Raw genomic sequence first — 21,311 nt, forward strand, 5'->3', positions numbered from 1 at the left:
TCTTTTTGAAGCATTTCAAATCGGATGGCAATTTGCAAATAATATTATAATGAATTTAAAATTTAACAGTGATGTTAAATAAATATTTGAATATTTTAAATTGGAATGCTCGATCTTTGAAATCGAGTGAAGATGAATTTTATAATTTTCTCGAAGTTCACAAAATCCATATTGCCATTGTGACAGAAACTTTTCTTAAACCAAATGTCAAATTGAAAAGTAATCCACATTATGTGGTTCATCGATTTGACAGGTTTACTGGAATGGGTGGTGGAGTTGCCATTTTTGTCCAACGGCAAATTAAACATCGAATTTTACCTTCTTTCAATACTAAAGTTATTGAAAGCTTGGGAATCGAAGTTGAAACCATTCATGGAATTTATTTCATCGCTGGAGCATATTTGCCATTCCAATGCACCGGCGAACAATTAAATATCTTAAAAGGCGATTTGCAAAAACTTACAAGATATCGATCGAAATTTTTCGTAATAGGGGACTTAAATGCTAAGCATGTCCAGTGGAATTGTAGGCAAAATAACAGTAGTGGTAAAATACTTCATAATCAACTCTCAGCTGGTTACTTCACAGTTCTTCATCCCAGTAATCCGACTTGTTTCTCTTCAGTGAAAAACCCGTCTACAATTGATCTGGTTCTAACAGATCAAAGTCACATTTGTAGTGAACCGATTACACATGCTAACTTTGACTCAGATCATCTTCCAGTAACATTCAGACTTTCCAACGAAGCTATAGTTAATCCAATTAGTTCTATTTTCAACTATCATAGAGCTAATTGGTTGGATTACAGATCTCACATTGAAAATCATGTGGTTAAGAAACTATTTTAGAAAATTCTGCGGACATCGACACAGCAATTGATAATTTGAATCATTATATTATCGAAGCTAGAAATCTTCCAGTTCCCAAAGCTCAAACTAAATTAAATTCTCCTATCATCGATGACAATCTTCAACTGCTCATTCGGTTGAAGAATGTTCGTCGCCGACAATATCAACGTTCTCATGATCCTGCTATGAAAAACATAGTTAAGGATTTACAAAACGAAATTAAACATAGATTTACTCTTTTGCGAAATGAAAATGATGAATATATGAAAAATATTTGAATATTTTAAATTGGAATGCTCGATCTTTGAAATCGAGTGAAGATGAATTTTATAATTTTCTCGAAGTTCACAAAATCCATATTGCCATTGTGACAGAAACTTTTCTTAAACCAAATGTCAAATTGAAAAGTAATCCACATTATGTGGTTCATCGATTTGACAGGTTTACTGGAATGGGTGGTGGAGTTGCCATTTTTGTCCAACGGCAAATTAAACATCGAATTTTACCTTCTTTCAATACTAAAGTTATTGAAAGCTTGGGAATCGAAGTTGAAACCATTCATGGAATTTATTTCATCGCTGGAGCATATTTGCCATTCCAATGCACCGGCGAACAATTAAATATCTTAAAAGGCGATTTGCAAAAACTTACAAGATATCGATCGAAATTTTTCGTAATAGGGGACTTAAATGCTAAGCATGTCCAGTGGAATTGTAGGCAAAATAACAGTAGTGGTAAAATACTTCATAATCAACTCTCAGCTGGTTACTTCACAGTTCTTCATCCCAGTAATCCGACTTGTTTCTCTTCAGTGAAAAACCCGTCTACAATTGATCTGGTTCTAACAGATCAAAGTCACATTTGTAGTGAACCGATTACACATGCTAACTTTGACTCAGATCATCTTCCAGTAACATTCAGACTTTCCAACGAAGCTATAGTTAATCCAATTAGTTCTATTTTCAACTATCATAGAGCTAATTGGTTGGATTACAGATCTCACATTGAAAATCATGTGGTTAAGAAACTATTTTAGAAAATTCTGCGGACATCGACACAGCAATTGATAATTTGAATCATTATATTATCGAAGCTAGAAATCTTCCAGTTCCCAAAGCTCAAACTAAATTAAATTCTCCTATCATCGATGACAATCTTCAACTGCTCATTCGGTTGAAGAATGTTCGTCGCCGACAATATCAACGTTCTCATGATCCTGCTATGAAAAACATAGTTAAGGATTTACAAAACGAAATTAAACATAGATTTACTCTTTTGCGAAATGAAAATTTCGCTAAAGAAGTTGAACAAATTAAACCATATTCTAAACCTTTCTGGAAGCTTTCTAAGGTTCTTAAGAAACCTCAGAAACCAATTCCTGCTCTCAAGGAAGGAAATCAAATACTTCTTACAAATGGTGAAAAAGCTCAAAAACTTGCTCAGCAGTTCGAGAGTGTCCACAATTTTAATTTGAACGTTGAAAGTCCTATTGAAAATGAAGTCTCACTGAAATATGATCATATTTCAACCCAAGTGTTATCACACGATGACATTATTGAGACGAATTTTGATGAAATTAAATCAATTATTAGGAAACTCAAAAACATGAAGGCTCCTGGTAATGATGGAATTTTTAATATTCTTATTAAAAATCTTCCCGATGTTGCCTTGAGACTCCTGGTTAAAATTTTCAACAAGTGTTTTTCATTAGCTTACTTCCCAAAAGGATGGAAAAACGCTAAAGTAATTCCTATCCTCAAACCTGATAAAAACCCAGCAGAAACATCAAGTTATCGACCAATTAGCTTACTTTCTTCTATCAGTAAACTTTTTGAAAAAATTATCTTGTTGAGAATGATGACTCATATAAATGAGAATTCAATTTTTTTACCAGAGCAGTTTGGTTTTCGTCATGAACATTCAACTACTCATCAACTTGTCAGAGTAACGAACATGATAAAAGCAAATAAATCTTCTGGGTTATCCACTGGAGTTGCTCTTCTAGACATATAAAAAGCATTCGACAGTGTTTGGCACAAAGGTTTAATAGCAAAAATGTCTGATTTCCAGTTTCCTATTTATTTGATCAAAATGATTCAAAATTATTTAACTGATCGTACTCTTCAGGTTAGCTATCAGAATTATAAATCTGAATTGCTACCCGTACGAGCCGGTGTTCCGCAGGGTTCGAGTGTAGCTCCAATCTTGTATAATATTTTCACTTCTGATCTTCCAATCTACCCGTTGGTTGTCAGAAATCGCTATTCTGTGACGACACAAGTCTGTTAGCCACAGGTAGAAATCTAAGAGTGATCTGCAGTCGTCTACAAAGAAGTTTAAATATTTTCAGTGATTATCTGTCAAAATGGAAAATTAAACCAAATGCAGCAAAAACGCAATTAATTATCTTTCCTCATAAGCCAAGAGCTTCTTTTCTTAAACCAAACAATAATCACATTCTAAAATTGAATGGCTTGGAATTGACATGGTCTGATCAAGCTAAATACTTAGGTTTAACGTATGACAAAAAACTCACTTTCAAGGATCACATTGAAGGAATCCAGGCAAAGTGTAATAAATATATTAAATGTTTACATCCGCTTATAAACAGAAATTCAAAGCTCTGTCTAAAAAACAAATTGTTAATTTATAAACAAATTTTCAGACCATCCATGCTTTATGCGGTACCAATTTGGTCAAGCTGTTGTTCCACCAGGAAGAAAACGTTTCAAAGGATTCAGAATAAAATTCTGAAAATGATTTTGAAGCGTCCTCCCTGGTTTAGTACAAAAGAGTTACACAGACTCACAAATATAGAACCATTAGATGTAATGTCACATAATATTATAAGCAAATTCCGACAGAAATCGATGCAATCTTCAATTGAATCGATTCGCTCTCTGTATTAGTTAGTAAGTTAGTATATAAGTTCCTTTTCCCCATTACACAATACAAGTAGGTTTAGAATTTTCCCTACACAAAAATCTCAGAATTGCGGAAGCAAATAATTTCCTCATGGTAATAACCAAATCATATATATAACAGGGCTGAAAAGTCACCACTTGTGGCTGAACACCCAATTTAAATCTTAATAATTTAATTTTAACTCATATTCCAATAAATAGTTATTTAAAAAAAAAGTGAAAAACTTTCATCTCATATTTTTAAAGACTTTTATTGTTTGTTGGGTAGTTTTTGAAGTTTTAAATCGTTAATTAAATAAGTGGCAAGTGAACATTACTAATTATGAAGTCATCCAGCATTCAATGGTAGTGTAATTGTGCGAAAATATGATCCTGTTTTGAGACGAATCGATTAGTAGATAATCAGAAACTTGACGAACTGTAAATCTTGAGACGAAAATGTGTCCTAAATTGAAAAGTGAGTTTATTTTAAATGAAAAAAAACAATAAACGAAGAACTTAAAACCATTTCTTTCAATAGGAAAATGTGACAATAGCTTTTATAATCATTTTAAAACATTTCACAGTTTGGTTCAGGTAGGTTGTAGAATATTATTCATGTTCAAAGTAATGAGGTGAAGGGATGAGATGGAAATAGGAGCTCAGATGAAATAGGGAGCCGTTACCCTATATAATAGGGCTGAAAAGTCACCACTTGTGGCTGAACACCCAATTTAAATCTTAATAATTTAATTTTAACTCATATTCCAATAAATAGTTATTAAAAAAAAAGGTTCTATCACGAACCTATTTTCGCCCGCCTGTTCGTTTATCATTTCGAGCCTCTGTCTGAGCCAGGTCGAGCTGTCCTCGTTGTCCGGATGAAACCAGACAACCCCGAACCTGAGTCCGCACCCATTGAAGCTCGGAATGAAAGACGTAGGAGGCGTAGTAAAGAGGAAATTATTTAAAATCCTCATCAGATTGTCCTTCAGATCCGTTGTAAACAATCCATTTAACATACGAACCTGAAAACGCTCTGTTGAACTGGGTTTATTTTCCTCGGAATGAGGTTTTGTACGACCAGATGGTTTCTTACGGAGTCTTTTGTTTTGATTCCGTTTGAAACTTTTGCCTTTTGTCTTCTTCGCATTCGGATTTCCCCGGAATGGCTGGAGACTTAGGCATACGTTTTCCTGAAGGATTTACAGAACTAGCATCGCCAGGTGCCGTGATCCGATCACTCCGAGAGTCAGACTCGCAGTTTTCGGGTTTCCGACTTGCAGGCGATGTAGCGCCGGAATTTCCAAAGGCCAGGACTGATTTCGTTACCATCTTAAATTAAAAAGAAATCTTCAGATGGTACGGAATGGTAATTTTTAGAAAAAATAGCTTGGATTACCAACTACTCGCTATGGCGGTTCAAAGTAAAAGAGAGATATACAGCGATTTGGGATAAATTCCTGATATAATCTTTAATAGTATTAAATTTCACTACTAATGTTCTTTACGGTTGTAGTGAAAAACTACCCTAATGTAGAATCAGTGTATTGGTAAACTATGTAACAGACGAATCCATTTGGAAGCAACTAGTTTTGCTAGTAAAATCGTGTAATGAGAGAAATGGGAAGATTTCTCATCAATAGGCTAAGGCTTTATTCCAAACCTGTATGCTAGCAGTTAACGCTAGATGGTACTAGTATTGATAGTATTGTGTGAGGAAGAATGGTACTACACAAGAACAACCAGCAGACAAATGATACCGAACTTGCGCACATATGCCCCAAAACTTTTGCTCTGTGATGTACCATCAACACAGAAGATATAATTGTATATAAAAAACAGCAAATCCTGGCGACGAGATAAGCCACACAGATGCTGTATGCATATCAACTGATATTGTAATCACACCACAATAGTCGAACGAACTTATCCAGTGTGTAATGAAGGAAATAAGAAAAACAAAAAAAAATTCCATGTGTTAACATGCAATACACGGATAAGGTCACTTACCATCGTGTTGGAGATTTATATCAAATCTGTATACTGGCAGTGTGCGATAGATGCTGCCGGTGAGTGATCGATAACACATTTCGCGCACAGACATCAGCTGGTAGTGCAAAGTGCACTACCACTAATGAATAATTTTTAATCACACTATCAACTAAAACATAGAGACGGTGGCCATTAGATGGCCGGTTTTCGGTATTCTTATCACCAAAAATACTGTTAATAGAATCAACTTTGATGAAAGAATTACACTAATATAGGGCAAAAACCACCCTTGAACACAGGAAGAACATTGCTATGATATCACAACGCACTGTTTTCACCTGATAAACCGAGTTTTCGGAGGGTGCTAGCAGTTTCGCGTCCACTACCCAAACACAAACACTATCACCCCCAATTTGGTCAAGTTGTTGTTCCACCAGGAAGAAAACGCTTCAAAGGATTCAGAATAAAATTCTGAAAATGATTTTAAAGCATCCTCCCTGGTTTAGTACAAATGAGTTACACAGACTCACAAATATAGAACCATTAAATGTAATGTCACATAATATTATAAGCAAATTCCGACAAAAATCGATGCAATCTTCAATTGAATCGATTGGCTTTCTGTATTAGTTAGTAAGTTTGTATATAAGTTCCTTTTCCCCATTACACTATACAAGTAGATTTAGAATTTTACCTACACAAAAATCTCAGAATTCAGAAGCAAATGATGTTCTCATGGTAATAACCAAATCATGTATATATTATTGCTGAAAATTCACCACTTGTGGCTGAACACCCAAGTAAAATCTTAATAATTTAATTTTAACTCATATTCTAATACATAGATATTTAAAAAAAAAACAAATACAGCAAAAACGCAATTAATTATCTATTCTCATAAGCCAAGAGCTTCTTTTCTTAAACCAAACAATAATCACATTCCTAAATTGAATGGCTTGGAATTGATATGGTCTGATCAAGCAAAATACTTAGGTTTAACGTATGATAAAAAATTCACTTTCAAGGATTACATTGAAGGAATCCAGGCAAAGTGTAATAAATGTATTAAATGTTTATATCCTCTTATAAACAGGAATTCTAAACTCTGTCTAAAAAACAAATTATTATATTATAAACAAATTTTCAGAAAAGCCATGCTTTATGCAGCATCAATTCGATCAAGTTGTTGTTCCACCAGGAAGGAAACACTTCAAAGAATTCAGAATAAAATTCTGAAAATGATTTTGAAGCGTCCTCTCTGGTTTAGTACAAATGAGTTACACAGACTCACAAATATAGGACCATAAGATGTAATGTAACATAATATTATAACCAAATTCCGCCAACAATCGTTGCGACCTTCAATTGAATCAATTCGCTCTCTGTATTAGTTAGTAAGTTAGTATATAAGTTCCTTTTCCTTATTACACAATACAAGTAGGTTTACAATTTTCCCCACACGAAAATCACATTATTGCGGAAGTAAATGATATCTTCATAGTAATAACCAAATCATGTCTGAAAAGTCACCACTTGTGGCTGAACACCTTTAATCTTAATAATTTAATTCTAACTCAAATTTCAATAAATATTTATTAAAAATAAAAAGTACGATTGTAGCTTAGCAAAACGGGAATAAACATTATCATTTTTCAGTTGTCCCTATTTCAAATCAATTTTAATCACTATATGAATACTATTGAAGAATTCGGCGAAATGGTTTTCGGCGAAACGGCTTTTGGCGATATGACCCTGATTCGATGATAAGCATATAAGAACTGTCGAACTCGTCAACACTTCATGAACAAGAACCTCAGGCGGTCTACCTCGGGCCCTGAGGGAAATTTAGCAATGATGTAATTAAAATGATCAAAAACTACAAAAAATACTAACTTGATGAAAAAGCTCCGGGAATTTATTCAGAAAATAAATATACAAGATTATTTATCAAATTCGATATTATCTCCTTTAAAGTATTCCCCATTGACTGGAACACACTTATGCCAGCGCTTGATTCAATCTTCGATACATTTTTTATATTCAGTTTTCGTTATGGTTATTCAAACCATTTTAAACGCAAAATTAATGCAAGCTCGTTGTTATAAATTCAATTCCATTTTTTTAATTGTACAAAATCGAGGACACGCACAAGCGCAGATGTACTCAATACAGCGTAGCTTTTACAAATGTCCAGGTATCAATCTGAAAATTTGACAAAATATCAATCACAGATGTGGCAACCTAAACAAATAAAACTTCTAATCGGGTGACTGAGAGCGCTACATGATGGTGATTCCGGGAACTTTTTGATGAAGGTAGTATATAAAATGCAATGCCAGATTACTATTTTCCGTTGCAGTAATTGGCTTTCTGTTTCAAAAGATTTCGTAATCGATTCTAAGGACCATTGGATGGCCAGGTGCTACGATCCTACTACCACTAATAATACATACAATTTTTTTTAAATAACTGACAGTATGGCAAATAGAAGTGTACGTTTGATTTAGAAAGACTGTGTTCATATGTTCAAAATTACGACGTTAATCAACGATAAATCTTTGATTTTCACGTCTAAATATTCCGAGAACGGCTGCTTCTAGATGAAAGGTGGATGAGAGCAAATTTATTTTTTTCATCCGTAGATACATATTCTGGTGATTCAATATTCTTTTTCTTATCCTAACCTTCATGTTTTACAAATATTGGTAAATTGTTTTAGTTGTAACTTCATCATTTTTCAATTGGGTAAGGGTCTAGCACTTTTGAAAAATCATTTATTATTTTCTTTATATTTTCTTGTAGTAGAACATTTCAAGAATTTTCTGTGAAATTTTCAAGCCTATTGGAACGAAACTCTGGAAGTTATGGACTTTTATCTATGGCTATCTCATTCTACGAAGAAGCAAGAGCTCGGTGCATAGGCCCTAGATTTCTACTTCGATTCGCTTCAAACCTTGATAAAACATTCTTGAAATGTTTCGTTATGATAAATTATAAAAGAAAAAAATGATTTTTTTTAAATGTTAGACCCTACGGGCTCCCTGGAGTAATTAATTGTTTCCATTGATTTTATAGACATAAACCTTTAAACGCGTTTTCCTCGAAAGCACGTTTTGAAAGTTCGTGTCCATTGTCATTCAAAAACTACAGCACCATTTTTTTTCAAATTTTGCACACACTTTCTACATATAAAAAACCAGACCCCAACGTTTTCCTTTTCGTTATTTGTTACTTTGGGGAGGTTTAACAGCTATAAATGGCGGATTTTTTCGCGAGAAAGAGTGGTTTTCACTTTGAACAACCACCAAAAATTAAAAAAAATTAAAAAAAAAACAAACGGAAACGTTGGGGTCTAGAAAAACTTCTACTCTAATTATGGTATGCGATCGTTTGTTCAATTCTGATTAGTCTGCGCTGAGATACAGTGGACACCGCAAATCATGATTTTCAAGAAGTGTTCTCAAAAATACATCCTCACCGACTTATTTCTCAATATTTTTCAACGAAAAAATTGCAAAATGTTGTTCGAATGATGCTTTTTATCATGCAAATTATTTGAATTTATTTTGTTAAACGATAATTCTGGAAAAAATTTGCAAAAATGTTGATTTTTTCATCGTTTATACCCTACCCCCCTTTAAACCAAGAGTAAAACAAAAATTTAAGCGTGATATAAATGTAGCTCCCAAAAATGTGTCGTGATGTGATATGCAACACCCATAATAATGTCAATCGCGATATCATCTGCGAGTATTCACCACGCTGCTCATTCATATTTCGGGGTTTCTGAGGGATAACGAACAACATTACGCGAAGCCAACAATTGAAAACATCTTTTTCATGTATATGTAAAAAATAGTAATACTAAAGGCATAGTTGGTCACAAGAAACTGCAACAAGAAGTAAAAATTACCACAACGACATATTTACTAGCAAATAAAAAAAAATCTACGAAATCTATACTTTATGTTTTGTCTTCGACTCGTCAGTACATAACCTAGCAGTTCAACATAAACATTCGGTTGAAGAATGTTCGTCGCCGACAATATCAACGTTCTCATGATCCTGCTATGAAAAACATAGTTAAGGATTTACAAAAAGAAATTAAACATAGATTTACTCTTTTGCGAAATGAAAATTTCGCTAAAGAAGTTGAACAAATTAAACCATATTCTAAACCTTTCTGGAAGCTTTCTAAGGTTCTTAAGAAACCTCAGAAACCAATTCCTGCTCTCAAGGAAGGAAATCAAATACTTCTTACAAATGGTGAAAAAGCTCAAAAACTTGCTCAGCAGTTCGAGAGTGTCCACAATTTTAATTTGAACGTTGAAAGTCCTATTGAAAATGAAGTCTCACTGAAATATGATCATATTTCAACCCAAGTGTTATCACACGATGACATTATTGAGACGAATTTTGATGAAATAAAATCAATTATTAGGAAACTCAAAAACATGAAGGCTCCTGGTAATGATGGAATTTTTAATATTCTTATTAAAAATCTTCCCGATGTTGCCTTGAGACTCCTGGTTAAAATTTTCAACAAGTGTTTTTCATTAGCTTACTTCCCAAAAGGATGGAAAAACGCTAAAGTAATTCCTATCCTCAAACCTGATAAAAACCCAGCAGAAACATCAAGTTATCGACCAATTAGCTTACTTTCTTCTATCAGTAAACTTTTTGAAAAAATTATCTTGTTGAGAATGATGACTCATATAAATGAGAATTCAATTTTTTTACCAGAGCAGTTTGGTTTTCGTCATGAACATTCAACTACTCATCAACTTGTCAGAGTAACGAACATGATAAAAGCAAATAAATCTTCTGGGTTATCCACTGGAGTTGCTCTTCTAGACATATAAAAAGCATTCGACAGTGTTTGGCACAAAGGTTTAATAGCAAAAATGTCTGATTTCCAGTTTCCTATTTATTTGATCAAAATGATTCAAAATTATTTAACTGATCGTACTCTTCAGGTTAGCTATCAGAATTATAAATCTGAATTGCTACCCGTACGAGCCGGTGTTCCGCAGGGTTCGAGTGTAGCTCCAATCTTGTATAATATTTTCACTTCTGATCTTCCAATCTACCCGTTGGTTGTCAGAAATCGCTATTCTGTGACGACACAAGTCTGTTAGCCACAGGTAGAAATCTAAGAGTGATCTGCAGTCGTCTACAAAGAAGTTTAAATATTTTCAGTGATTATCTGTCAAAATGGAAAATTAAACCAAATGCAGCAAAAACGCAATTAATTATCTTTCCTCATAAGCCAAGAGCTTCTTTTCTTAAACCAAACAATAATCACATTCTAAAATTGAATGGCTTGGAATTGACATGGTCTGATCAAGCTAAATACTTAGGTTTAACGTATGACAAAAAACTCACTTTCAAGGATCACATTGAAGGAATCCAGGCAAAGTGTAATAAATATATTAAATGTTTACATCCGCTTATAAACAGAAATTCAAAGCTCTGTCTAAAAAACAAATTGTTAATTTATAAACAAATTTTCAGACCATCCATGCTTTATGCGGTACCAATTTGGTCAAGCTGTTGTTCCACCAGGAAGAAAACGTTTCAAAGGATTCAGAATAAAATTCTGAAAATGATTTTGAAGCGTCCTCCCTGGTTTAGTACAAAAGAGTTACACAGACTCACAAATATAGAACCATTAGATGTAATATCACATAATATTATAAGCAAATTCCGACAGAAATCGATGCAATCTTCAATTGAATCGATTCGCTCTCTGTATTAGTTAGTAAGTTAGTATATAAGTTCCTTTTCCCCATTACACAATACAAGTAGGTTTAGAATTTTCCCTACACAAAAATCTCAGAATTGCGGAAGCAAATAATTTCCTCATGGTAATAACCAAATCATATATATAACAGGGCTGAAAAGTCACCACTTGTGGCTGAACACCCAATTTAAATCTTAATAATTTAATTTTAACTCATATTCCAATAAATAGTTATTTAAAAAAAAAGTGAAAAACTTTCATCTCATATTTTTAAAGACTTTTATTGTTTGTCGGGTAGTTTTTGAAGTTTTAAATCGTTAATTAAATAAGTGGCAAGTGAACATTACTAATTATGAAGTCATCCAGCATTCAATGGTAGTGTAATTGTGCGAAAATATGATCCTGTTTTGAGACGAATCGATTAGTAGATAATCAGAAACTTGACGAACTGTAAATCTTGAGACGAAAATGTGTCCTAAATTGAAAAGTGAGTTTATTTTAAATGAAAAAAAACAATAAACGAAGAACTTAAAACCATTTCTTTCAATAGGAAAATGTGACAATAGCTTTTATAATCATTTTAAAACATTTCACAGTTTGGTTCAGGTAGGTTGTAGAATATTATTCATGTTCAAAGTAATGAGGTGAAGGGATGAGATGGAAATAGGAGCTCAGATGAAATAGGGAGCCGTTACCCTATATAATAGGGCTGAAAAGTCACCACTTGTGGCTGAACACCCAATTTAAATCTTAATAATTTAATTTTAACTCATATTCCAATAAATAGTTATTAAAAAAAAAGGTTCTATCACGAACCTATTTTCGCCCGCCTGTTCGTTTATCATTTCGAGCCTCTGTCTGAGCCAGGTCGAGCTGTCCTCGTTGTCCGGATGAAACCAGACAACCCCGAACCTGAGTCCGCACCCATTGAAGCTCGGAATGAAAGACGTAGGAGGCGTAGTAAAGAGGAAATTATTTAAAATCCTCATCAGATTGTCCTTCAGATCCGTTGTAAACAATCCATTTAACATACGAACCTGAAAACGCTCTGTTGAACTGGGTTTATTTTCCTCGGAATGAGGTTTTGTACGACCAGATGGTTTCTTACGGAGTCTTTTGTTTTGATTCCGTTTGAAACTTTTGCCTTTTGTCTTCTTCGCATTCGGATTTCCCCGGAATGGCTGGAGACTTAGGCATACGTTTTCCTGAAGGATTTACAGAACTAGCATCGCCAGGTGCCGTGATCCGATCACTCCGAGAGTCAGACTCGCAGTTTTCGGGTTTCCGACTTGCAGGCGATGTAGCGCCGGAATTTCCAAAGGCCAGGACTGATTTCGTTACCATCTTAAATTAAAAAGAAATCTTCAGATGGTACGGAATGGTAATTTTTAGAAAAAATAGCTTGGATTACCAACTACTCGCTATGGCGGTTCAAAGTAAAAGAGAGATATACAGCGATTTGGGATAAATTCCTGATATAATCTTTAATAGTATTAAATTTCACTACTAATGTTCTTTACGGTTGTAGTGAAAAACTACCCTAATGTAGAATCAGTGTATTGGTAAACTATGTAACAGACGAATCCATTTGGAAGCAACTAGTTTTGCTAGTAAAATCGTGTAATGAGAGAAATGGGAAGATTTCTCATCAATAGGCTAAGGCTTTATTCCAAACCTGTATGCTAGCAGTTAACGCTAGATGGTACTAGTATTGATAGTATTGTGTGAGGAAGAATGGTACTACACAAGAACAACCAGCAGACAAATGATACCGAACTTGCGCACATATGCCCCAAAACTTTTGCTCTGTGATGTACCATCAACACAGAAGATATAATTGTATATAAAAAACAGCAAATCCTGGCGACGAGATAAGCCACACAGATGCTGTATGCATATCAACTGATATTGTAATCACACCACAATAGTCGAACGAACTTATCCAGTGTGTAATGAAGGAAATAAGAAAAACAAAAAAAAATTCCATGTGTTAACATGCAATACACGGATAAGGTCACTTACCATCGTGTTGGAGATTTATATCAAATCTGTATACTGGCAGTGTGCGATAGATGCTGCCGGTGAGTGATCGATAACACATTTCGCGCACAGACATCAGCTGGTAGTGCAAAGTGCACTACCACTAATGAATAATTTTTAATCACACTATCAACTAAAACATAGAGACGGTGGCCATTAGATGGCCGGTTTTCGGTATTCTTATCACCAAAAATACTGTTAATAGAATCAACTTTGATGAAAGAATTACACTAATATAGGGCAAAAACCACCCTTGAACACAGGAAGAACATTGCTATGATATCACAACGCACTGTTTTCACCTGATAAACTGAGTTTTCGGAGGGTGCTAGCAGTTTCGCGTCCACTACCCAAACACAAACACTATCACCCCCAATTTGGTCAAGTTGTTGTTCCACCAGGAAGAAAACGCTTCAAAGGATTCAGAATAAAATTCTGAAAATGATTTTAAAGCATCCTCCCTGGTTTAGTACAAATGAGTTACACAGACTCACAAATATAGAACCATTAAATGTAATGTCACATAATATTATAAGCAAATTCCGACAAAAATCGATGCAATCTTCAATTGAATCGATTGGCTTTCTGTATTAGTTAGTAAGTTTGTATATAAGTTCCTTTTCCCCATTACACTATACAAGTAGATTTAGAATTTTACCTACACAAAAATCTCAGAATTCAGAAGCAAATGATGTTCTCATGGTAATAACCAAATCATGTATATATTATTGCTGAAAATTCACCACTTGTGGCTGAACACCCAAGTAAAATCTTAATAATTTAATTTTAACTCATATTCTAATACATAGATATTTAAAAAAAAAAACAAATACAGCAAAAACGCAATTAATTATCTATTCTCATAAGCCAAGAGCTTCTTTTCTTAAACCAAACAATAATCACATTCCTAAATTGAATGGCTTGGAATTGATATGGTCTGATCAAGCAAAATACTTAGGTTTAACGTATGATAAAAAATTCACTTTCAAGGATTACATTGAAGGAATCCAGGCAAAGTGTAATAAATGTATTAAATGTTTATATCCTCTTATAAACAGGAATTCTAAACTCTGTCTAAAAAACAAATTATTATATTATAAACAAATTTTCAGAAAAGCCATGCTTTATGCAGCATCAATTCGATCAAGTTGTTGTTCCACCAGGAAGGAAACACTTCAAAGAATTCAGAATAAAATTCTGAAAATGATTTTGAAGCGTCCTCTCTGGTTTAGTACAAATGAGTTACACAGACTCACAAATATAGGACCATAAGATATAATGTAACATAATATTATAACCAAATTCCGCCAACAATCGTTGCGACCTTCAATTGAATCAATTCGCTCTCTGTATTAGTTAGTAAGTTAGTATATAAGTTCCTTTTCCTTATTACACAATACAAGTAGGTTTACAATTTTCCCCACACGAAAATCACATTATTGCGGAAGTAAATGATATCTTCATAGTAATAACCAAATCATGTCTGAAAAGTCACCACTTGTGGCTGAACACCTTTAATCTTAATAATTTAATTCTAACTCAAATTTCAATAAATATTTATTAAAAATAAAAAGTACGATTGTAGCTTAGCAAAACGGGAATAAACATTATCATTTTTCAGTTGTCCCTATTTCAAATCAATTTTAATCACTATATGAATACTATTGAAGAATTCGGCGAAATGGTTTTCGGCGAAACGGCTTTTGGCGATATGACCCTGATTCGATGATAAGCATATAAGAACTGTCGAACTCGTCAACACTTCATGAACAAGAACCTCAGGCGGTCTACCTCGGGCCCTGAGGGAAATTTAGCAATGATGTAATTAAAATGATCAAAAACTACAAAAAATACTAACTTGATGAAAAAGCTCCGGGAATTTATTCAGAAAATAAATATACAAGATTATTTATCAAATTCGATATTATCTCCTTTAAAGTATTCCCCATTGACTGGAACACACTTATGCCAGCGCTTGATTCAATCTTCGATACATTTTTTATATTCAGTTTTCGTTATGGTTATTCAAACCATTTTAAACGCAAAATTAATGCAAGCTCGTTGTTATAAATTCAATTCCATTTTTTTAATTGTACAAAATCGAGGACACGCACAAGCGCAGATGTACTCAATACAGCGTAGCTTTTACAAATGTCCAGGTATCAATCTGAAAATTTGACAAAATATCAATCACAGATGTGGCAACCTAAACAAATAAAACTTCTAATCGGGTGACTGAGAGCGCTACATGATGGTGATTCCGGGAACTTTTTGATGAAGGTAGTATATAAAATGCAATGCCAGATTACTATTTTCCGTTGCAGTAATTGGCTTTCTGTTTCAAAAGATTTCGTAATCGATTCTAAGGACCATTGGATGGCCAGGTGCTACGATCCTACTACCACTAATAATACATACAATTTTTTTTAAATAACTGACAGTATGGCAAATAGAAGTGTACGTTTGATTTAGAAAGACTGTGTTCATATGTTCAAAATTACGACGTTAATCAACGATAAATCTTTGATTTTCACGTCTAAATATTCCGAGAACGGCTGCTTCTAGATGAAAGGTGGATGAGAGCAAATTTATTTTTTTCATCCGTAGATACATATTCTGGTGATTCAATATTCTTTTTCTTATCCTAACCTTCATGTTTTACAAATATTGGTAAATTGTTTTAGTTGTAACTTCATCATTTTTCAATTGGGTAAGGGTCTAGCACTTTTGAAAAATCATTTATTATTTTCTTTATATTTTCTTGTAGTAGAACATTTCAAGAATTTTCTGTGAAATTTTCAAGCCTATTGGAACGAAACTCTGAAAGTTATGGACTTTTATCTATGGCTATCTCATTCTACGAAGAAGCAAGAGCTCGGTGCATAGGCCCTAGATTTCTACTTCGATTCGCTTCAAACCTTGATAAAACATTCTTGAAATGTTTCGTTATGATAAATTATAAAAGAAAAAAATGATTTTTTTTAAATGTTAGACCCTACGGGCTCCCTGGAGTAATTAATTGTTTCCATTGATTTTATAGACATAAACCTTTAAACGCGTTTTCCTCGAAAGCACGTTTTGAAAGTTCGTGTCCATTGTCATTCAAAAACTACAGCACCATTTTTTTTCAAATTTTGCACACACTTTCTACATATAAAAAACCAGACCCCAACGTTTTCCTTTTCGTTATTTGTTACTTTGGGGAGGTTTAACAGCTATAAATGGCGGATTTTTTCGCGAGAAATAGTGGTTTTCACTTTGAACAACCACCAAAAATTAAAAAAAATTAAAAAAAAACAAACAGAAACGTTGGGGTCTAGAAAAACTTCTACTCTAATTATGGTATGCGATCGTTTGTTCAATTCTGATTAGTCTGCGCTGAGATACAGTGGACACCGCAAATCATGATTTTCAAGAAGTGTTCTCAAAAATACATCCTCACCGACTTATTTCTCAATATTTTTCAACGAAAAAATTGCAAAATGTTGTTCGAATGATGCTTTTTATCATGCAAATTATTTGAATTTATTTTGTTAAACGATAATTCTGGAAAAAATTTGCAAAAATGTTGATTTTTTCATCGTTTATACCCTACCCCCCTTTAAACCAAGAGTAAAACAAAAATTTAAGCGTGATATAAATGTAGCTCCCAAAAATGTGTCGTGATGTGATATGCAACACCCATAATAATGTCAATCGCGATATCATCTGCGAGTATTCACCACGCTGCTCATTCATATTTCGGGGTTTCTGAGGGATAACGAACAACATTACGCGAAGCCAACAATTGAAAACATCTTTTTCATGTATATGTAAAAAATAGTAATACTAAAGGCATAGTTGGTCACAAGAAACTGCAACAAGAAGTAAAAATTACCACAACGACATATTTACTAGCAAATAAAAAAAAATCTACGAAATCTATACTTTATGTTTTGTCTTCGACTCGTCAGTACATAACCTAGCAGTTCAACATAAACCGCTAGGCAGACATAAAGTTTCCGCTACTTACAGAATACTTTTTTTATTTGCACCGAAGTGCAACGTCTTTACTGTCGTTCCGAACGTAAACGAGCTTCGACTTAAACTGGCCGATTCAGGTGATGCCTAGCGGTTTATGTTGAACTGCTAGGTTACATAACAGTTCAACATATACTGTTATGTACTGACGAGTCGAAGACGAAACATAAAGTATAGAAGTCGGTTATGTGACCTATGCACAAAATGGATAAACCCTAAATGTGAATAGTACGAAATATTTCATGCTTACCTTGGTTAGTTTGTTGGGAATACTGTGTCTCATCGTGCGAAGAACGACGTCTAAGTATCACATCTTCCTTAGATATACCACACTGCCGACTAAGAGTGACACTTTCATTATTTCGCGCAATAACTGGAAGCAACTGCTGTCGAATAAATTCCATTTCTTGCGAACGTTGCCTACTATATTGCACTTCTAATGGCAGATGTCGATCAAGAGAACGGAAATGGTGTTCTGATGATCGATAAGACATATTTGCTATCATATTTGGTACGATAGTGTTGTTCATAACTGGATGTGAATTCGAATTTGTTTCTGTTAGACGCATACCTTTAGGAAAAGTCTCTATGTGTATCTGTTCTACGCTACGATCCAAGCCATTTTGTCTTGTGTTTTGTTGGTATTGCTGGTTGTTCTTAAGACGCAAGTTTTCTAATTCACGTAAATCTTGTGTTCCATTCAACGATGTTGCTGATCCCATTACCCTTTTGCTGGATTCTATATTGAATTTACATTGAAGGTTTTGAGCTGTAACCGCCTCAAAAGAACGAATATTCATTTGCTCCTGCATAGCTCGCTCAACATTACGCAATCCACTCTCTATGCCTCTTAAAGCATCTTCTGAGCCGTACTCTTCCAACGGTTTTAACGATTTCGATACCTTTGGCTTTTCAAATTTAGACACTGATTTGTTGCTGTTACCCTTATTTAGAAACTGATTTGTCGCTGTTACAGTCCTGTCACAATTTTTGCTAAGGATTTTATCATTAATTGATTGTGTTGAAGTTATCGAAGAGCTTGGTAATTGAGGTGTTGCTTTATCCTTAAACTTCGGCATAGACAAAGGTGAATTTTGCAAACTAGTTGATTTTTGAGGTACAGAAGGAGCTTTGTAGAGAGCTCGGCTTCGCTGTGGTATTGGTAATGCTTGGTGATTAAAATCTACTTTGCTTCCTATTTTGATGAGATTAGAATTCTTAGGAGGTATCTCAGGAGCCTCGACAGCATTATTATTTCGCGACGGAACCTCTGGAACATTAACTTCATCAAAAGGTTGAACGGTAGACTTTTCCACTTTTTTGGCTTTTCGGGTAGCTTGTGCCGTCAATTCTAGGCTGTTTCTGAGCAATTCAGGAGACACTTCAGTAATGTTTTTTTGCGACATTTCAAATCACTGTTGTTATAAAAATAGCATAAGTAATTATGTGTTTATGGTATAATATTAAATCCGATAAGAAACGACATGAAGTAGCTAAATTTATGTAATCAAAACAGTTCCAGAAAACGACTGAACTTGAGCCTGCAGAGCATCTTTAACTCAGCAAAATGCTCATCCATTGAGCAACTCTGGAGACACGGAAAACAACATCTCGGAGACAACTAGATCATATAAACCACTTTACTTTAGCATCCAGTGTATTGGAAAATGATTCTGGTCCTGTCCACGGGGAATACGTTTTTATGAAGTTCACATTTATTATTTCACTCATATATGATATTTAATTTATTTATTTTGAGGTTACCGAATTATTCATCTTTCACATTTCTCTTTGTTCTAGTCTCAAATTAGTCGTATCTTTGAAACATAGGTTACAAATCTTAACATTTTTACTTTTTACCTTCTCATATAGAAAGGTTATACAATCACTGTGAAAATCGACTTTTTAACCGAGGCCCGGAGGGCCGAATGTCATATACTATTCGACTCAGCTCGACGAACTGAGCAAATGTCTCTGTGTGTGTCTGTTTGTGTGTGTATGCACGTGTGTATTTAACAAAAATGTGCACTCGATTTTCTCGGAGATGGCAAGACCGATTTTCACAAACTTAGATTCAAATGAAAAGTCTCTTGGTCCCATAGGGTGCTACTGAATTTTACCCAAATTGGACTTCCGGGTCAGGAGCAACGAGATAAAATGAGTAAAAAAATGAAGAAAAAGTGCACTTGATTTTCTTAGATACACCTCAACCGATTTTCTTCAACTAAGATTTAAATTGAAGGCCTTGTAGTCTCATAGGTTGCTATTGAATTTCATTTGGATCCGACTTCCGGTTCGGGAGTTATGGGGTGAAATGTTCAAAATTAACTGAAAACGTGCAATCAATTTTCTCAGAGGCCGCTCATCCAATTTTTATAAACTTAGATTCAAATGAAAGGTATCACGGTGCCACTGGATTCCATCCGGATGCGACTTCCGGTTCCGGAGTTATAGGGTAAAGTGTGTTATATTATTGCACACCGTCACTTAAACCGGCGAAACGAAAACCGCGAAAAATTTTCTAAACTGGACTCAAAACTACACAAATCGATAGCCATTATCAGTAGGCAAACTAAACAAACCGATTCCGGCTATCCTGGTTCCCGGTTTCAAGTTCCGGAAGCATTGAAAATAGTGGTCATATATACCAAAATGGATCTCACTCACTTTTCTCAGCGATGGTTTGTCCGATTTCCACATATTTAGACGTGCCAAACAAAATTCCTGATTCAATTCAGTTCATCTAGATGCAACTTCCGGTTCCGAAGTTATAAAATAAAGTATGTTAAATATTGTACACCATTACTTGAGCCGACAAAAAAAACCGTAAAAAAATTAAATCATCGATTAGAGTACGATGGCAAAATCGTATAAACTCTTTAAAAGTTGAATAAAAACTAGCAGAATTTGTACGTCATGTTAGTTGGAGACCGTACGAAATGACCTCGATTATACCGGTTCTCGGGTTCCGGTGCTGAAAGTACATATTGTAGTGAACTCTTTTTGTTGTCTTAAGGATGACCTACGCGAGGAAAGCATTGTTTCATTCTGTATGTTATAGGAGTTAATTTACAAACAATTTCTTGGTTTCTTTCAAAAATTGAAGAGAAACATTTTTAACCGAATACCATGGTATTATATATATATATATATATATATATATATATATATATATATATATATATATATATATATATATATATATATATATATATATATATATATATAATTTTTAACCGTTTTTTCGGCTGCAAAATCAAATTTTTTCGTTATTATTGTTAGCTGTTTTGAGACTCTAATTAATTAAGATCGGCTTTCGAATGGAGTTGAACTCGGTTGGTGCCCTACGAGTGCTTAATAGTGAAGGCTAATTTCTTTGTATCGCGACATCTTACACTTCATTCCTTGTTTTTTTTTTGTGCCCTATTGCTCAGCCTGCTCCCGCACTTTATCACTAATAAACCTGTGCAAAGCAAAAATGGAAAAAAAAATGTGCGGAGAGTGTCACTTGCTAACCAACGATTTGGAGCCGGTGCGTTGTGGCTTTTGTGATGATTTCTTCCACTTTAGTCAACAGTGCTGCGGTTTTAACAATCGCTCGAACAGGGATCTGTTCACTCAGAATAAAGCGATTTTTGTTTGCTCAAAATGCAGAGTTGAGTTGAATGGTCGCAGCGTTTCTGTTTACATTAAAGACACTTTGGATAATCAGGAGTTCCAACCTTCCAATTCGGCCAATCTATCTGTTCAGGTTCGTCAACT

The 21,311-nt window shown here is 34.3% G+C and overlaps 1 protein-coding gene across 14 annotated transcripts in view; it reads right to left on the reverse strand.

Moving 5' to 3' along the window:
- LOC131438020 (dystrophin, isoforms A/C/F/G/H) overlaps positions 1-21,311 on the reverse strand; it is a 1,278,256-nt gene that overhangs the window by 639,203 nt on the left and 617,742 nt on the right. For 2 of the 14 annotated variants that reach the window (XM_058607789.1, XM_058607788.1), the window contains exon 2: positions 17,800-18,964. The exons of 11 other annotated variants lie outside the window; for them this stretch is intronic. In XM_058607789.1, coding sequence (XP_058463772.1) covers positions 17,800-18,955 — 1,156 coding nt within the window. In that variant the 5' untranslated portion in view covers positions 18,956-18,964. Of the gene's footprint in view, positions 1-17,799; positions 18,965-21,311 lie in introns of those variants that run through there. One more of the 14 variants, XM_058607786.1, reaches the window with a different exon arrangement.

This window comes from Malaya genurostris, chromosome 3, assembly GCF_030247185.1.
Source record: "Malaya genurostris strain Urasoe2022 chromosome 3, Malgen_1.1, whole genome shotgun sequence".
In the NCBI taxonomy this organism is placed as follows: domain Eukaryota; kingdom Metazoa; phylum Arthropoda; class Insecta; order Diptera; family Culicidae; genus Malaya; species Malaya genurostris.